The sequence below is a fragment of the Heterodontus francisci genome, chromosome 11 (assembly GCF_036365525.1).
Source record: "Heterodontus francisci isolate sHetFra1 chromosome 11, sHetFra1.hap1, whole genome shotgun sequence".
Taxonomy (NCBI): Eukaryota; Metazoa; Chordata; class Chondrichthyes; order Heterodontiformes; family Heterodontidae; genus Heterodontus; species Heterodontus francisci.
Genome location: NC_090381.1, coordinates 121344895 through 121363284, shown reverse-complemented (window position 1 = coordinate 121363284; position 18390 = coordinate 121344895). Strand labels below are relative to the sequence as shown.

General features: G+C 43.5%; 1 protein-coding gene across 5 annotated transcripts in view; it reads right to left on the bottom strand.

The window, feature by feature from the left end:
• Positions 1-14603: 14603 nt before the first annotated feature.
• Positions 14604-18390, bottom strand: part of masp1 (MBL associated serine protease 1) — a 354556-nt gene continuing 350769 nt past the window's right edge. For all 5 annotated transcript variants that reach the window (XM_068042858.1, XM_068042861.1, XM_068042860.1 and 2 more), the window contains one exon: positions 14604-14991. In XM_068042858.1, the coding sequence (XP_067898959.1) occupies positions 14798-14991 (194 nt within the window). In that variant the 3' untranslated portion in view covers positions 14604-14797. The remainder of the gene's footprint in view (positions 14992-18390) is intronic.

The window sequence follows — 18390 nt, the reverse complement described above, 5'->3', positions numbered from 1 at the left end:
TTAACCCGCTGTTGTGTTGTGTTTATTTGCTGTAGTTTGTGGGTTTGTGCCGTTAACCCGCTGTTGTGTTGTGTTTATTTGCTGTAGTTTGTGGGTTTGTGCCGTTAACCCGTTGTTGTGTTGTGTTTATTTGCTGTAGTTTGTGGGTTTGTGTCGTTAACCCGCTGTTGTGTTGTGTTTATTTGCTGTAGTTTGTGGGTTTGTGCCGTTAACCCGCTGTTGTGTTGTGTTTATTTGCTGTAGTTTGTGGGTTTGTGTCGTTAACCTGCTGTTGTGTTTATTTGCTGTAGTTTGTGGGTTTGTGTCGTTAACCCGCTGTTGTGTTTATTTGCTGTGGTTTGTGGGTTTGTGTCGTTAACCCGCTGTTGTGTTGTGTTTATTTGCTGTAGTTTGTGGGTTTGTGTCGTTAACCCGCTGTTGTGTTTATTTGCTGTAGTTTGTGGGTTTGAGTCGTTAACCCGCTGTTGTGTTTATTTGCTGTAGTTTGTGGGTTTGTGCCGTTAACCCGCTGTTGTGTTGTGTTTATTTGCTGTAGTTTGTGGGTTTGTGCCGTTAACCCGCTGTTGTGTTTATTTGCTGTAGTTTGTGGGTTTGTGCCGTTAACCCGCTGTTGTGTTTATTTGCTGTAGTTTGTGGGTTTGTGTCGTTAACCCGCTGTTGTGTTTATTTGCTGTAGTTTGTGGGTTTGTGTCGTTAACCCGCTTTTGTGTTTATTTGCTGTGGTTTGTGTCGTTAACCCGCTGTTGTGTTGTGTTTATTTGCTGTAGTTTGTGGGTTTGTGCCGTTAACCCGCTGTTGTGTTTATTTGCTGTAGTTTGTGGGTTTGTGCCGTTAACCCGCTGTTGTGTTTATTTGCTGTAGTTTGTGGGTTTGTGTCGTTAACCCGCTGTTGTGTTGTGTTTATTTGCTGTAGTTTGTGGGTTTTTGTCGTTAACCCGCTGTTGTGTTGTGTTTATTTGCTGTAGTTTGTGGGTTTGTGTCGTTAACCCGCTGTTGTGTTGTGTTTATTTGCTGTAGTTTGTGGGTTTGTGTCGTTAACCCGCTGTTGTGTTGTGTTTATTTGCTGTAGTTTGTGGGTTTTTGTCGTTAACCCGCTGTTGTGTTTATTTGCTGTAGTTTGTGGGTTTGTGCCGTTAACCCGCTGTTGTGTTGTGTTTATTTGCTGTAGTTTGTGGGTTTGTGTTGTTAACCCGCTGCTGTGTTTATTAGCTGTAGTTTGTGGGTTTGTGCCGTTAACCCGCTGTTGTGTTGTGTTTATTTGCTGTAGTTTGTGGGTTTGTGTCGTGAACCCGCTGTTGTGTTGTGTTTATTTGCTGTAGTTTGTGGGTTTGTGTCGTTAACCCGCTGTTGTGTTTATTTGCTGCAGTTTGTGTGTTTGTGTCGTGAACCCGCTGTTGTGTTTATTTGCTGTAGTTTGTGGGTTTGTGTCGTTAACCCGCTGTTGTGTTGTGTTTATTTGCTGTAGTTTGTGGGTTTGTGTCGTTAACCCGCTGTTGTGTTTATTTGCTGTAGTTTGTGGGTTTGTGCCGTTAACCTGCTGTTGTGTTTATTTGCTGTAGTTTGTGGGTTTGTGCCGTTAACCCGCTGTTGTGTTGTGTTTATTTGCTGTAGTTTGTGGGTTTGTGTCGTTAACCCGCTGTTGTGTTTATTTGCTGGAGTTGTGGGTTTGTGCCGTTAACCTGCTGTTGTGTTTATTTGCTGTAGTTTGTGGGTTTGTGCCGTTAACCCGCTGTTGTGTTTATTTGCTGTAGTTTGTGGGTTTGTGTCGTTAACCCGCTGTTGTGTTTATTTGCTGTAGTTTGTGGGTTTGTGTCGTCAACCCGCTGTTGTGTTGTGTTTATTTGCTGTAGTTTGTGTCGTTAACCTGCTGTTGTGTTGTGTTTATTTGCTGTAGTTTGTGGGTTTGTGTCGTTAACCCGCTGTTGTGTTGTGTTTATTTGCTGTAGTTTGTGGGTTTGTGCCGTTAACCCGCTGTTGTGTTGTGTTTATTTGCTGTAGTTTGTGGGTTTGTGCCGTTAACCCGCTGTTGTGTTGTTTATTTGCTGTAGTTTGTGGGTTTGTGTCGTTAACCCGCTGTTGTGTTGTGTTTATTTGCTGTAGTTTGTGGGTTTGTGTCGTTAACCCGCTGTTGTGTTGTGTTTATTTGCTGTAGTTTGTGGGTTTGTGTTGTTAACCCGCTGTTGTGTTTATTTGCTGTGGTTTGTGGGTTTGTGTCGTGAACCTGCTGTTGTGTTGTGTTTATTTGCTGTAGTTTGTGGGTTTGTGTCGTTAACCCGCTGTTGTGTTTATTTGCTGTAGTTTGTGGGTTTGTGTCGTTAACCCGCTGTTGTGTTTATTTGCTGTAGTTTGTGGGTTTGTGTCGTTAACCCGCTGTTGTGTTTATTTGCTGTAGTTTGTGGGTTTGTGTCGTTAACCCGCTGTTGTGTTGTGTTTATTTGCTGTAGTTTGTGGGTTTGTGTCGTTAACCCGCTGTTGTGTTTATTTGCTGTAGTTTGTGGGTTTGTGCCGTTAACCCGCTGTTGTGTTGTGTTTATTTGCTGTAGTTTGTGGGTTTGTGCCGTTAACCCGTTGTTGTGTTGTGTTTATTTGCTGTAGTTTGTGGGTTTGTGTCGTTAACCCGCTGTTGTGTTGTGTTTATTTGCTGTAGTTTGTGGGTTTGTGTCGTTAACCCGCTGTTGTGTTTATTTGCTGTGGTTTGTGGGTTTGTGTCGTTAACCCGCTGTTGTGTTGTGTTTATTTGCTGTAGTTTGTGGGTTTGTGCCGTTAACCCGCTGTTGTGTTGTGTTTATTTGCTGTAGTTTGTGGGTTTGTGCCGTTAACCCGCTGTTGTGTTTATTTGCTGTAGTTTGTGGGTTTGTGCCGTTAACCCGCTGTTGTGTTTATTTGCTGTAGTTTGTGGGTTTGTGTCGTTAACCCGCTGTTGTGTTTATTTGCTGTAGTTTGTGGGTTTGTGTCGTTAACCCGCTTTTGTGTTTATTTGCTGTGGTTTGTGTCGTTAACCCGCTGTTGTGTTGTGTTTATTTGCTGTAGTTTGTGGGTTTGTGCCGTTAACCCGCTGTTGTGTTTATTTGCTGTAGTTTGTGGGTTTGTGCCGTTAACCCGCTGTTGTGTTTATTTGCTGTAGTTTGTGGGTTTGTGTCGTTAACCCGCTGTTGTGTTGTGTTTATTTGCTGTAGTTTGTGGGTTTTTGTCGTTAACCCGCTGTTGTGTTGTGTTTATTTGCTGTAGTTTGTGGGTTTGTGTCGTTAACCCGCTGTTGTGTTGTGTTTATTTGCTGTAGTTTGTGGGTTTGTGTCGTTAACCCGCTGTTGTGTTGTGTTTATTTGCTGTAGTTTGTGGGTTTTTGTCGTTAACCCGCTGTTGTGTTTATTTGCTGTAGTTTGTGGGTTTGTGCCGTTAACCCGCTGTTGTGTTGTGTTTATTTGCTGTAGTTTGTGGGTTTGTGTTGTTAACCCGCTGCTGTGTTTATTAGCTGTAGTTTGTGGGTTTGTGCCGTTAACCCGCTGTTGTGTTGTGTTTATTTGCTGTAGTTTGTGGGTTTGTGTCGTGAACCCGCTGTTGTGTTGTGTTTATTTGCTGTAGTTTGTGGGTTTGTGTCGTTAACCCGCTGTTGTGTTTATTTGCTGCAGTTTGTGTGTTTGTGTCGTGAACCCGCTGTTGTGTTTATTTGCTGTAGTTTGTGGGTTTGTGTCGTTAACCCGCTGTTGTGTTGTGTTTATTTGCTGTAGTTTGTGGGTTTGTGTCGTTAACCCGCTGTTGTGTTTATTTGCTGTAGTTTGTGGGTTTGTGCCGTTAACCTGCTGTTGTGTTTATTTGCTGTAGTTTGTGGGTTTGTGCCGTTAACCCGCTGTTGTGTTGTGTTTATTTGCTGTAGTTTGTGGGTTTGTGTCGTTAACCCGCTGTTGTGTTTATTTGCTGGAGTTTGTGGGTTTGTGCCGTTAACCTGCTGTTGTGTTTATTTGCTGTAGTTTGTGGGTTTGTGCCGTTAACCCGCTGTTGTGTTTATTTGCTGTAGTTTGTGGGTTTGTGTCGTTAACCCGCTGTTGTGTTTATTTGCTGTAGTTTGTGGGTTTGTGTCGTCAACCCGCTGTTGTGTTGTGTTTATTTGCTGTAGTTTGTGTCGTTAACCTGCTGTTGTGTTGTGTTTATTTGCTGTAGTTTGTGGGTTTGTGTCGTTAACCCGCTGTTGTGTTGTGTTTATTTGCTGTAGTTTGTGGGTTTGTGCCGTTAACCCGCTGTTGTGTTGTGTTTATTTGCTGTAGTTTGTGGGTTTGTGCCGTTAACCCGCTGTTGTGTTGTTTATTTGCTGTAGTTTGTGGGTTTGTGTCGTTAACCCGCTGTTGTGTTGTGTTTATTTGCTGTAGTTTGTGGGTTTGTGTCGTTAACCCGCTGTTGTGTTGTGTTTATTTGCTGTAGTTTGTGGGTTTGTGTTGTTAACCCGCTGTTGTGTTTATTTGCTGTGGTTTGTGGGTTTGTGTCGTGAACCTGCTGTTGTGTTGTGTTTATTTGCTGTAGTTTGTGGGTTTGTGTCGTTAACCCGCTGTTGTGTTTATTTGCTGTAGTTTGTGGGTTTGTGTCGTTTACCCGCTGTTGTGTTTATTTGCTGTAGTTTGTGGGTTTGTGTCGTTAACCCGCTGTTGTGTTTATTTGCTGTAGTTTGTGGGTTTGTGTCGTTAACCCGCTGTTGTGTTGTGTTTATTTGCTGTAGTTTGTGGGTTTGTGTCGTTAACCCGCTGTTGTGTTTATTTGCTGTAGTTTGTGGGTTTGTGCCGTTAACCCGCTGTTGTGTTGTGTTTATTTGCTGTAGTTTGTGGGTTTGTGCCGTTAACCCGTTGTTGTGTTGTTTTTATTTGCTGTAGTTTGTGGGTTTGTGTCGTTAACCCGCTGTTGTGTTGTGTTTATTTGCTGTAGTTTGTGGGTTTGTGTCGTTAACCCGCTGTTGTGTTTATTTGCTGTGGTTTGTGGGTTTGTGTCGTTAACCCGCTGTTGTGTTGTGTTTATTTGCTGTAGTTTGTGGGTTTGTGCCGTTAACCCGCTGTTGTGTTTATTTGCTGTAGTTTGTGGGTTTGTGCCGTTAACCCGCTGTTGTGTTTATTTGCTGTAGTTTGTGGGTTTGTGTCGTTAACCCGCTGTTGTGTTTATTTGCTGTAGTTTGTGGGTTTGTGTCGTTTACCCGCTGTTGTGTTTATTTGCTGTAGTTTGTGGGTTTGTGTCGTTAACCCGCTGTTGTGTTTATTTGCTGTAGTTTGTGGGTTTGTGTCGTTAACCCGCTGTTGTGTTTATTTGCTGTAGTTTGTGGGTTTGTGCCGTTAACCCGCTGTTGTGTTGTTTATTTGCTGTAGTTTGTGGGTTTTTGCCGTTAACCCGTTGTTGTGTTGTGTTTATTTGCTGTAGTTTGTGGGTTTGTGCCGTTAACCCGCTGTTGTGTTGTGTTTATTTGCTGTAGTTTGTGGGTTTGTGTCGTTAACCCGCTGTTGTGTTTATTTGCTGTGGTTTGTGGGTTTGTGTCGTTAACCCGCTGTTGTGTTGTGTTTATTTGCTGTAGTTTCTGGGTTTGTGCCGTTAACCCGCTGTTGTGTTTATTTGCTGTAGTTTGTGGGTTTGTGCCGTTAACCCGCTGTTGTGTTTATTTGCTGTAGTTTGTGGGTTTGTGTCGTTAACCCGCTGTTGTGTTTATTTGCTGTAGTTTGTGGGTTTGAGTCGTTAACCCGCTGTTGTGTTTATTTGCTGTAGTTTGTGGGTTTGTGCCGTTAACCCGCTGTTGTGTTGTGTTTATTTGCTGTAGTTTGTGGGTTTGTGCCGTTAACCCGCTGTTGTGTTTATTTGCTGTAGTTTGTGGGTTTGTGCCGTTAACCCGCTGTTGTGTTTATTTGCTGTAGTTTGTGGGTTTGTGTCGTTAACCCGCTGTTGTGTTGTGTTTATTTGCTGTGGTTTGTGGGTTTGTGTCGTTAACCCGCTGTTGTGTTTATTTGCTGTAGTTTGTGGGTTTGTGTCGTTAACCCGCTGTTGTGTTTATTTGCTGTAGTTTGTGGGTTTGTGTCGTTAACCCGCTTTTGTGTTTATTTGCTGTGGTTTGTGTCGTTAACCCGCTGTTGTGTTGTGTTTATTTGCTGTAGTTTGTGGGTTTGTGCCGTTAACCCGCTGTTGTGTTTATTTGCTGTAGTTTGTGGGTTTGTGCCGTTAACCCGCTGTTGTGTTTATTTGCTGTAGTTTGTGGGTTTGTGTCGTTAACCCGCTGTTGTGTTGTGTTTATTTGCTGTAGTTTGTGGGTTTTTGTCGTTAACCCGCTGTTGTGTTGTGTTTATTTGCTGTAGTTTGTGGGTTTGTGTCGTTAACCCGCTGTTGTGTTGTGTTTATTTGCTGTAGTTTGTGGGTTTGTGTCGTTAACCCGCTGTTGTGTTGTGTTTATTTGCTGTAGTTTGTGTGTTTGTGTCGTTAACCCGCTGTTGTGTTTATTTGCTGTAGTTTGTGGGTTTGTGTCGTTAACCCGCTGTTGTGCTGTGTTTATTTGCTGTAGTTTGTGTCGTTAACCTGCTGTTGTGTTGTGTTTATTTGCTGTAGTTTGTGGGTTTGTGTCGTTAACCCGCTGTTGTGTTGTGTTTATTTGCTGTAGTTTGTGGGTTTGTGCCGTTAACCCGCTGTTGTGTTGTGTTTATTTGCTGTAGTTTGTGGGTTTGTGCCGTTAACCCGTTGTTGTGTTGTGTTTATTTGCTGTAGTTTGTGGGTTTGTGTCGTTAACCCGCTGTTGTGTTGTGTTTATTTGCTGTAGTTTGTGGGTTTGTGCCGTTAACCCGCTGTTGTGTTGTGTTTATTTGCTGTAGTTTGTGGGTTTGTGTCGTTAACCTGCTGTTGTGTTTATTTGCTGTAGTTTGTGGGTTTGTGTCGTTAACCCGCTGTTGTGTTTATTTGCTGTGGTTTGTGGGTTTGTGTCGTTAACCCGCTGTTGTGTTGTGTTTATTTGCTGTAGTTTGTGGGTTTGTGTCGTTAACCCGCTGTTGTGTTTATTTGCTGTAGTTTGTGGGTTTGAGTCGTTAACCCGCTGTTGTGTTTATTTGCTGTAGTTTGTGGGTTTGTGCCGTTAACCCGCTGTTGTGTTGTGTTTATTTGCTGTAGTTTGTGGGTTTGTGCCGTTAACCCGCTGTTGTGTTTATTTGCTGTAGTTTGTGGGTTTGTGCCGTTAACCCGCTGTTGTGTTTATTTGCTGTAGTTTGTGGGTTTGTGTCGTTAACCCGCTGTTGTGTTTATTTGCTGTAGTTTGTGGGTTTGTGTCGTTAACCCGCTTTTGTGTTTATTTGCTGTGGTTTGTGTCGTTAACCCGCTGTTGTGTTGTGTTTATTTGCTGTAGTTTGTGGGTTTGTGCCGTTAACCCGCTGTTGTGTTTATTTGCTGTAGTTTGTGGGTTTGTGCCGTTAACCCGCTGTTGTGTTTATTTGCTGTAGTTTGTGGGTTTGTGTCGTTAACCCGCTGTTGTGTTGTGTTTATTTGCTGTAGTTTGTGGGTTTTTGTCGTTAACCCGCTGTTGTGTTGTGTTTATTTGCTGTAGTTTGTGGGTTTGTGTCGTTAACCCGCTGTTGTGTTGTGTTTATTTGCTGTAGTTTGTGGGTTTGTGTCGTTAACCCGCTGTTGTGTTGTGTTTATTTGCTGTAGTTTGTGGGTTTTTGTCGTTAACCCGCTGTTGTGTTTATTTGCTGTAGTTTGTGGGTTTGTGCCGTTAACCCGCTGTTGTGTTGTGTTTATTTGCTGTAGTTTGTGGGTTTGTGTTGTTAACCCGCTGCTGTGTTTATTAGCTGTAGTTTGTGGGTTTGTGCCGTTAACCCGCTGTTGTGTTGTGTTTATTTGCTGTAGTTTGTGGGTTTGTGTCGTGAACCCGCTGTTGTGTTGTGTTTATTTGCTGTAGTTTGTGGGTTTGTGTCGTTAACCCGCTGTTGTGTTTATTTGCTGCAGTTTGTGTGTTTGTGTCGTGAACCCGCTGTTGTGTTTATTTGCTGTAGTTTGTGGGTTTGTGTCGTTAACCCGCTGTTGTGTTGTGTTTATTTGCTGTAGTTTGTGGGTTTGTGTCGTTAACCCGCTGTTGTGTTTATTTGCTGTAGTTTGTGGGTTTGTGCCGTTAACCTGCTGTTGTGTTTATTTGCTGTAGTTTGTGGGTTTGTGCCGTTAACCCGCTGTTGTGTTGTGTTTATTTGCTGTAGTTTGTGGGTTTGTGTCGTTAACCCGCTGTTGTGTTTATTTGCTGGAGTTGTGGGTTTGTGCCGTTAACCTGCTGTTGTGTTTATTTGCTGTAGTTTGTGGGTTTGTGCCGTTAACCCGCTGTTGTGTTTATTTGCTGTAGTTTGTGGGTTTGTGTCGTTAACCCGCTGTTGTGTTTATTTGCTGTAGTTTGTGGGTTTGTGTCGTCAACCCGCTGTTGTGTTGTGTTTATTTGCTGTAGTTTGTGTCGTTAACCTGCTGTTGTGTTGTGTTTATTTGCTGTAGTTTGTGGGTTTGTGTCGTTAACCCGCTGTTGTGTTGTGTTTATTTGCTGTAGTTTGTGGGTTTGTGCCGTTAACCCGCTGTTGTGTTGTGTTTATTTGCTGTAGTTTGTGGGTTTGTGCCGTTAACCCGCTGTTGTGTTGTTTATTTGCTGTAGTTTGTGGGTTTGTGTCGTTAACCCGCTGTTGTGTTGTGTTTATTTGCTGTAGTTTGTGGGTTTGTGTCGTTAACCCGCTGTTGTGTTGTGTTTATTTGCTGTAGTTTGTGGGTTTGTGTTGTTAACCCGCTGTTGTGTTTATTTGCTGTGGTTTGTGGGTTTGTGTCGTGAACCTGCTGTTGTGTTGTGTTTATTTGCTGTAGTTTGTGGGTTTGTGTCGTTAACCCGCTGTTGTGTTTATTTGCTGTAGTTTGTGGGTTTGTGTCGTTAACCCGCTGTTGTGTTTATTTGCTGTAGTTTGTGGGTTTGTGTCGTTAACCCGCTGTTGTGTTTATTTGCTGTAGTTTGTGGGTTTGTGTCGTTAACCCGCTGTTGTGTTGTGTTTATTTGCTGTAGTTTGTGGGTTTGTGTCGTTAACCCGCTGTTGTGTTTATTTGCTGTAGTTTGTGGGTTTGTGCCGTTAACCCGCTGTTGTGTTGTGTTTATTTGCTGTAGTTTGTGTCGTTAACCTGCTGTTGTGTTGTGTTTATTTGCTGTAGTTTGTGGGTTTGTGTCGTTAACCCGCTGTTGTGTTGTGTTTATTTGCTGTAGTTTGTGGGTTTGTGTCGTTAACCCGCTGTTGTGTTTATTTGCTGTAGTTTGTGGGTTTGTGCCGTTAACCCGCTGTTGTGTTGTGTTTATTTGCTGTAGTTTGTGGGTTTGTGTCGTTAACCCGCTGTTGTGTTTATTTGCTGTAGTTTGTGGGTTTGTGCCGTTAACCCGCTGTTGTGTTTATTTGCTGTAGTTTGTGGGTTTGTGCCGTTAACCCGCTGTTGTGTTTATTTGCTGTAGTTTGTGGGTTTGTGCCGTTAACCCGCTGTTGTGTTTATTTGCTGTAGTTTGTGGGTTTGTGTCGTTAACCCGCTGTTGTGTTGTGTTTATTTGCTGTGGTTTGTGGGTTTGTGTCGTTAACCCGCTGTTGTGTTTATTTGCTGTAGTTTGTGGGTTTGTGTCGTTAACCCGCTTTTGTGTTTATTTGCTGTGGTTTGTGTCGTTAACCCGCTGTTGTGTTGTGTTTATTTGCTGTAGTTTGTGGGTTTGTGCCGTTAACCCGCTGTTGTGTTTATTTGCTGTAGTTTGTGGGTTTGTGCCGTTAACCCGCTGTTGTGTTTATTTGCTGTAGTTTGTGGGTTTGTGCCGTTAACCCGCTGTTGTGTTTATTTGCTGTAGTTTGTGGGTTTGTGTCGTTAACCCGCTGTTGTGTTGTGTTTATTTGCTGTAGTTTGTGGGTTTGTGTCGTTAACCCGCTGTTGTGTTTATTTGCTGTAGTTTGTGGGTTTGTGCCGTTAACCCGCTGTTGTGTTGTGTTTATTTGCTGTAGTTTGTGGGTTTGTGTCGTTAACCCGCTGTTGTGTTTATTTGCTGTAGTTTGTGGGTTTGTGCCGTTAACCCGCTGTTGTGTTGTGTTTATTTGCTGTAGTTTGTGGGTTTGTGTCGTTAACACGCTGTTGTGTTGTGTTTATTTGCTGTAGTTTGTGGGTTTGTGTCGTTAACCCGCTGTTGTGTTTATTTGCTGCAGTTTGTGTGTTTGTGTCGTGAACCCGCTGTTGTGTTGTGTTTATTTGCTGTAGTTTGTGGGTTTGTGTCGTTAACCCGCTGTTGTGTTTATTTGCTGTAGTTTGTGGGTTTGTGTCGTTAACCCGCTGTTGTGTTTATTTGCTGCAGTTTGTGTGTTTGTGTCGTGAACCCGCTGTTGTGTTGTGTTTATTTGCTGTAGTTTGTGGGTTTGTGTCGTTAACCCGCTGTTGTGTTTATTTGCTGTAGTTTGTGGGTTTGTGTCGTTAACCCGCTGTTGTGTTTATTTGCTGTAGTTTGTGGGTTTGTGTCGTTAACCCGCTGTTGTGTTGTGTTGATTTGCTGTAGTTTGTGTCGTTAACCCGCTGTTGTGTTGTGTTGATTTGCTGTAGTTTGTGGGTTTGTGTCGTTAACCCGCTGTTGTGTTTATTTGCTGTAGTTTGTGGGTTTGTGCCGTTAACCCGCTGTTATGTTGTGTTTATTTGCTGTAGTTTGTGGGTTTGTGCCGTTAACCCGCTTTTGTGTTTATTTGCTGTAGTTTGTGGGTTTGTGTCGTTAACCCGCTGTTGTGTTGTGTTTATTTGCTGTAGTTTGCGGGTTTGTGCCCTTAACCCGCTGTTGTATTTATTTGCTGTAGTTTGTGGGTTTGTGCCGTTAACCCGCTCTTGTGTTGTGTTTATTTGCTGTAATTTGCGGGTTTGTGCCGTTAACCCGCTGTTGTGTTGTGTTTATTTGCTGTAGTTTGCGGGTTTGTGCCCTTAACCCGCTGTTGTATTTATTTGCTGTAGTTTGTGGGTTTGTGCCGTTAACCCGCTCTTGTGTTTATTTGCTGTAATTTGCGGGTTTGTGCCGTTAACCCGCTGTTGTGTTGTGTTTATTTGCTGTAGTTTGTGGGTTTGTGTCGTTAACCCGCTGTTGTGTTGTGTTTATTTGCTGTAGTTTGTGGGTTTGTGCCGTTAACCTGCTGTTGTGTTGTGTTTATTTGCTGTAGTTTGTGGGTTTGTGTCGTTAACCCGCTGTTGTGTTTATTAGCTGTAGTTTGTGGGTTTGTGTCGTTAACCCGCTGTTGTGTTTATTTGCTGTAGTTTGTGGGTTTGTGTCGTTAACCCGCTGTTGTGTTGTGTTTATTTGCTGTAGTTTGTGGGTTTGTGCCATTAACCCGCTGTTGTGTTTATTTGCTGTAGTTTGTGGGTTTGTGCCGTTAACCCGCTGTTGTGTTTATTTGCTGTAGTTTGTGGGTTTGTGTCGTTAACCCGCTGTTGTGTTGTGTTTATTTGCTGTAGTTTGTGGGTTTGTGTCGTTAACCCGCTTTTGTGTTTATTTGCTGTGGTTTGTGTCGTTAACCCGCTGTTGTGTTGTGTTTATTTGCTGTAGTTTGTGGGTTTGTGCCGTTAACCCGCTGTTGTGTTTATTTGCTGTAGTTTGTGGGTTTGTGTCGTTAACCCGCTGTTGTGTTTATTTGCTGTAGTTTGTGGGTTTGTGTCGTTAACCCGCTGTTGTGTTGTGTTTATTTGCTGTAGTTTGTGGGTTTGTGTCGTTAACCCGCTGTTGTGTTGTGTTTATTTGCTGTTGTTTGTGGGTTTGTGTCGTTAACCCGCTGTTGTGTTGTGTTTATTTGCTGTAGTTTGTGCGTTTGTGCCGTTAACCCGCTGTTGTGTTTATTTGCTGTAGTTTGTGGGTTTGTGCCGTTAACCCGCTGTTGTGTTGTGTTTATTTGCTGTAGTTTGTGGGTTTGTGTCGTTAACCCGCTGTTGTGTTGTGTTTATTTGCTGTAGTTTGTGGGTTTGTGTCGTTAACCCGCTGTTGTGTTTATTTGCTGCAGTTTGTGTGTTTGTGTCGTGAACCCGCTGTTGTGTTGTGTTTATTTGCTGTAGTTTGTGGGTTTGTGTCGTTAACCCGCTGTTGTGTTTATTTGCTGCAGTTTGTGGGTTTGTGTCGTTAACCCGCTGTTGTGTTTATTTGCTGTAGTTTGTGGGTTTGTGTCGTTAACCCGCTGTTGTGTTGTGTTTATTTGCTGTAGTTTGTGTCGTTAACCCGCTGTTGTGTTGTGTTGATTTGCTGTAGTTTGTGGGTTTGTGCCGTTAACCCGCTGTTGTGTTGTGTTTATTTGCTGTAGTTTGTGGGTTTGTGTCGTTAACCCGCTGTTGTGTTGTGTTTATTTGCTGTAGTTTGTGTCGTTAACCCGCTGTTGTGTTGTGTTTATTTGCTGTAGTTTGTGGGTTTGTGTCGTTAACCCGCTGTTGTGTTTATTTGCTGTAGTTTGTGGGTTTGTGTCGTTAACCCGCTGTTGTGTTTATTTGCTGTAGTTTGTGGGTTTGTGCCGTTAACCCGCTTTTGTGTTTATTTGCTGTAGTTTGTGGGTTTGTGTCGTTAACCCGCTGTTGTGTTGTGTTGATTTGCTGTAGTTTGTGGGTTTGTGCCCTTAACCCGCTCTTGTGTTGTGTTTATTTGCTGTAATTTGCGGGTTTGTGCCGTTAACCCGCTGTTGTGTTGTTTATTTGCTGTAGTTTGCGGGTTTGTGCCCTTAACCCGCTGTTGTATTTATTTGCTGTAGTTTGTGGGTTTGTGCCGTTAACCCGCTCTTGTGTTTATTTGCTGTAGTTTGTGGGTTTGTGTCGTTAACCCGCTGTTGTGTTGTGTTTATTTGCTGTAGTTTGTGGGTTTGTGTCGTTAACCTGCTGTTGTGTTGTGTTTATTTGCTGTAGTTTGTGGGTTTGTGTCGTTAACCCGCTGTTGTGTTGTGTTTATTTGCTGTAATTTGCGGGTTTGTGCCGTTAACCTGCAGTTGTGTCGGGTTTATTTTCTGTAGTTTGCGGCTCCGCCCTCTCTCTCTCTCTTTTGCGGCAGGCCTCTCCGCCCTCTCTCTCTCTTTCTTTCTCTCTCTCTCTCTCTCTTTTGCGGAGAGGCTTTTCAGGTCTTTATCTCTCATTTGTGGGGAGGCTTCTCCGCCCTCTCTCTTTCGTTCTCTCTCTCTCTCTCTTTTGCGGTGAGGCCTCTCCGCCCTCTCGCTCTCTGTCCCTCTTTTGCGTTGAGGCCTTTCCGTCCTCTCTCTCTGAAAAAAGTTGTAAGGTCTTTAGATATCGGTTTATCTTAATAGTGTTTAAGATTTCGTTTTTAATATATAGTTAATTCGTTGTTGTGTAAAGATACCTGATTTGGTCTGTTTATTCTGTGGGGGGGTGCGGTGTGGCGTTACTAGAGTGTTTAATTTGGCTGTTTCCCGATTAGGTGTGAAAACTGAATACTATGCTGCGACCTGTGGAGTGATGGGACTGAATTGACAGTGCGTTGCTCCTGCCGCAGTCGTAATACCTGCTGTTGTAGCCATAGTACTTATATAGCTGGTCCAGTTTCTGATCAATGGTAATCCCATTGAATGTCAAGGGGAGATGGTTAAATTCTGTCTTGTTGGAGATGGTCATTGCCTGGCACTTGAAGTGGCAAGTTACAGTCGTGCCACACATCAACCCAAACCTGAATGTTGTCCAGGTCTTGCTGCATTTAGATGCCCGCTGCTTCAGTATCTGAGGAGTTGCGAATGGTGCTGAACATTGTTTGCTGATGACTGCACATCGTTTCTGACCTTATGATGGAGGGAAGGTCCTTGATGAAGCAGCTGAAGATGGTTGGGCCTTGGACACTACCCTGAGGAGCTCCTGCAGTGATGTCCTGAGACTGAGATGATTGACTTTCAATAATCACAACCATCTTCCTTTGTGCTAGGTATGACTCCAACCAGCGGAGAGTTTTCCCCCGATTCCCATTGACTGTAATTTTGCTAGGGCTTCTTGATGCCATACTTCGTTCAATGCTGCCTTATTGTCAAGGGCAGAGACTCTTACCTCACCTCTTGAGTTCAGCTCTTTTGTCCATGTTTGGACCAAGGCTGTAATGAGGTCAGGAGCCATGTGGCCCTGGTGGAACCGAAACAGAGAGGTTATTGCTGAGTAAGTACCACTTAATAGGACTGTCGACGATACCTTCCAGACGAGCTGGTTATTCTGGATTTACGAACTAAATTTAAACTCCACTAGCTGCCGTGGTGGCATTTGAACTCGTGTCTCTGAAGCATTAGTCTGGCCATCTGGATTACTAGTCTAGTAACATTACAGTTATGCTGCTGTTCCCCTTCTTATGTTGTGGCTGCACTTGTCCGGGTGAGTGACTGATTGGGAGTTTAGATGATGGAGGGGATTGGTGGGATGAGGTGAATAGCTGTACAGTCACTGACCTGTTCATATTGCCCCAGGGTAATATGGCTGCTCTAATCCAGCATTTGGTCGATGGGGAACCCAAGATGTTGACCGAGGTGGGAACGCTGGGTGCACGAGTTGGGTGGCGAGCGGTGGGGAGGTTATTGAAAGCCAGAACATACGGTAAAGCTAAAAAGATTTCTTTATTAAAAGACCAGATTCACAGCACTTTGAATGTTTCTGATCACCTTCATCATTTTCACACAAATATATTGCTGCATTTTGATGTTATAAATTATATAATTTACCCAAAAGAACAAAATATTTACAATAGATTGTTCTACAGAGTTCAAACCTGCAGTAAAAATTATATAAACAACTTTATTTCTAAAATATTTTTGAGGTTATTGGTCCTAAAAATTTATCAAAAGTCTTTGACGTTTGTTACGTTTTTGATCCACTTCAGGCTTTTCTTGACATCGGAATAAACTCCGTATCTGTTGTCCTCACCGCAGCCGTCTCCCCACGACACCGTCCCTGCCAGGAACCAGCGATTTGATTTTTTGTCCAAAGCCACCATTGGACCCCCAGAATCTCCCTGACAGGCATCGCTCCCACCTGGAATTGGCAGCAAAGGCAATTAAACTCACACATCTGAACAGAGTAAAAGTGTGTGCAACATTACTGCAAGTCAACTGGCACTCTGGGTTTGGGAGTCAGAATCATAACACAGCAGGAGGCCATTTGGCCTGTCATGTCCATGGCAGCTCTGTGCAAGAGCAATTTAGCTAGTCCCACTTCCCTGCCCTCTCACTGTAGTCCTGCTTTTGTTTTTCCTTCATCTGCTTATTCAATTCCCTTTTGAAAGCCACAATCGAGTCTGACACTATTGCACACTAAGGCAGTGCATTCCAATTCCTAACCACTCACTGTAAAATAAATAAAAGCAAAATACTGCGGATGCTGGAAATCTGAAATAAAAACAAGAAATGCTGGAACCACTCAGCAGGTCTGGCAGCATCTGTGAAAAGAGAAGCAGAGTTAACGTTTCGGGTCAGTGACCCTTCTTCGGAACTGACAAATATTAGAAAAGTCACAGGTTATAAGCAAGTGAGGTGGGGGTGGGGCAAGAGATAACAAAGGAGGTCTAGATTGGACCAGGCCACATAGCTGACCAAAAGGTCATGGAGCAAAGGCAAACAATATGTTAATGATGTGTTGAAAGACAAAGCATTAGTACAGATTAGGTGTGAATACACTGAACAGCAGCAAGTGCAAACTTGAAAAAAAAACCAGTGGGTAAGCAAACTGAACAAACTAAGATGAAATGAAATAAATACAAAACAAAGATTGTAAAAAAGAATGTAAAAAAAAAAAGAAGAAAAAATAACCAAAAATGAAAGTAAAATGGGGGGCTGTCATGCTCTGAAATTATTGAACTCAATGTTCAGTCCGGCAGGCTGTAGTGTGCCTAATCGGTAGATGAGATGCTGTTCCTCGAGCTTGCGTTGATGTTCACTGGAACACTGCAGCAATCCCAGGACAGAGATGAGAGCAGGGGGGAGTGTTGAAATGGCAAGCAACCGGAAGCTCAGGGTCCTGCTTGCGGACTGAGCGGAGGTGTTCCGCAAAGCGGTCACCCAGTCTGCACGGTCTCCCCAATGTAGAGGAGACCACATTGTGAGCAGCGAATACAGTATATTACATTGAAAGAAGTACAAGTAAATCGCTGCTTCACCTGAAAGATGGGGCCTGGGATAGTGAGGAGAGAGGAGGTAAATGGGCAGGGGAAGGTGCCATGGGACGGGGACGAGGGGCTAATGGAGGAGTGGACCAGGGTGTCGCGGAGGGAACGATCCCTTCGGAATGCTGACAGGGGAAGAGAGGGGAAGATGCGTTTGGTAGTGGCATCACGCTGGAGGTGGCGGGAATGGCAGAGGATGATCCTTTGGATATGGAGGCTGATGGGGTGGAAAGTGAGGACAAGGGGAACCCTGTCACGGTTCTGGGAGGGAGGGGAAGGGTTGAGGGCAGAGGTGCGGGAAATGGGCCGGACACGGCTGAGGGTCCTGTCAACCACAGTGGGGGGGGAATCCTTGGTAAAATAAAGCTTTTCCTTATGTCGCCTTTGGTTCTTTTGCTAGTCACCTTAAATCTGTGTCTTTTGGTTCTCAACCCGTCCGCTAATGGGAACAGCTTCTCCCTCTCTACTTTGTCCAGACGCCTGATGATTTTGAATACCTCTATCAAATCTCCTCTCAACTTTCTCTTTTCTAAGACGAACAGCCCCAGATTCCCTAATCTATCCTCATAAATGGTTCCAGGAATGAGGGACTTCATTCTCGTAAATCTTTTCTACACCCTCCTTCCCATCCTTCTTAAAGTGTGGTGCGCAGAATTGAACACAATATTCCACTTATGGCTTAACCAGTGTTTTATAAAAGTTCACATAACTTCCCTGCTTTTGTATTCTATGCCTCTACTTATAAAGCCCAGGATCCCGTATACTATATTAACTACTTTCTCAACCTGCCCTGCTGCCTTCAACAATTTGTGCACATATTCCCCCAAGTCTCTGTTCATGCACCCCTTTTAGAATTGTATCCTTTATTTTATACTTCCTTTCCTCGTTCTTCCTACCAAAACGTATTACTTCGTACTAATCTGTATTGAATTGCATCTGCCATGTGTCTGCCCATTCCACTAGTCTATGTCCTCTTGAATTCTATCACTATCCTCCTCAGTTCACCATACTTCCAAGTTTTGTGTCAGCTGCAAATTTTGAAATGGTGCTTTGTACACCCAAGTCTAAATTATTAATATAGATGAAGAAAAGCAGGGGTCCTAGTACTGAACCTTGAGGAATCTCACTATATACCAGTTATTCATTGTTGCTGTCTGTTTCCTGCCACTCGGCCAACTTCATATCCATTCTGCCACTGTCTCTTTTATTTAATGGGCTTCAGCTTTGCTGACAAGCTTGTTATGTGGCGCTTTATCATACACATTTTGGAAGCTGTCATTGAAACTTAGAAGATTCTGAAGAGGCATGACAGGGTAAACATTGAGAGGTTGTTTCCTCTTGCTGGGGCACAGTCTCAGGATAAGGGATCAATAACTTAGGACTGAGATGAGAAATTTCTTCACTCAAAGGCTCGTGAAACTTTGGAATTGTCCACCCCAGAGGGTAGTGGATGCTCCATCACTGAGTATATTTCGGGCTGAGATAGACAGATTTTTGGTTTCTCAAGGAATTGAGGGATATGAGGAGCGGGCAGGAAAGTGGAGTTGAGGCAGAAGCTCAGCCATGATCATATTGAATGGCAGAGCAGGCTCGAGGGGCTGTATGGTCTACTCCTCGTATTTCTTATGTAAGTCCATATACACCACATCAACTGCATTACTCTCGTCAATCCCCACTGTTAGCCCATCAAAAAACTCAAATTAGTTCAACATGATTTGCCTTTAACAAATATGTGCTGACTTTAATGAATTCACGTTTGACCGCGTTCCTGATAATTTTGTCCAAATTATCGTATCAAAAAGTTTTTCCACCATCAAGGTTAAACTGAGTGGCCTGCAGTTGCTGAGTTTATCCTTACACCCTTTTTTGAACAACGGTGTAATATTTGCAATTCTCCAGTTCTCTGGCACCACCCCCGTATCTAAGGAGGATTGGAAGATTATGGAATTCAAACGTCTTTGAAAGGCATATAAGTAGTAACGGCGTGGTAAAAGGAGGAGTGGGGATGATCAGGGACCTAAAAGGGGATTTACACACGGAGGCAGAGGGCATAGCTGAGATACTAAATGAGTACTTTGCTTCTGTCTTTACTAAGGAAGAAGATGCTGCCAAAGTCATGGTGAAAGAGGATGCAGTTGAGACACTGGATGGCCTAAAAATTGATAAAGAGGAGGTATTAGAAAGGCTGGCTGCACTTAAAGTTGATAAGTCACCAGGACTGGATGAGATGCATCCAAGGAAGGGAAGGGTGGAAATTGCAGAAACACTGGCCT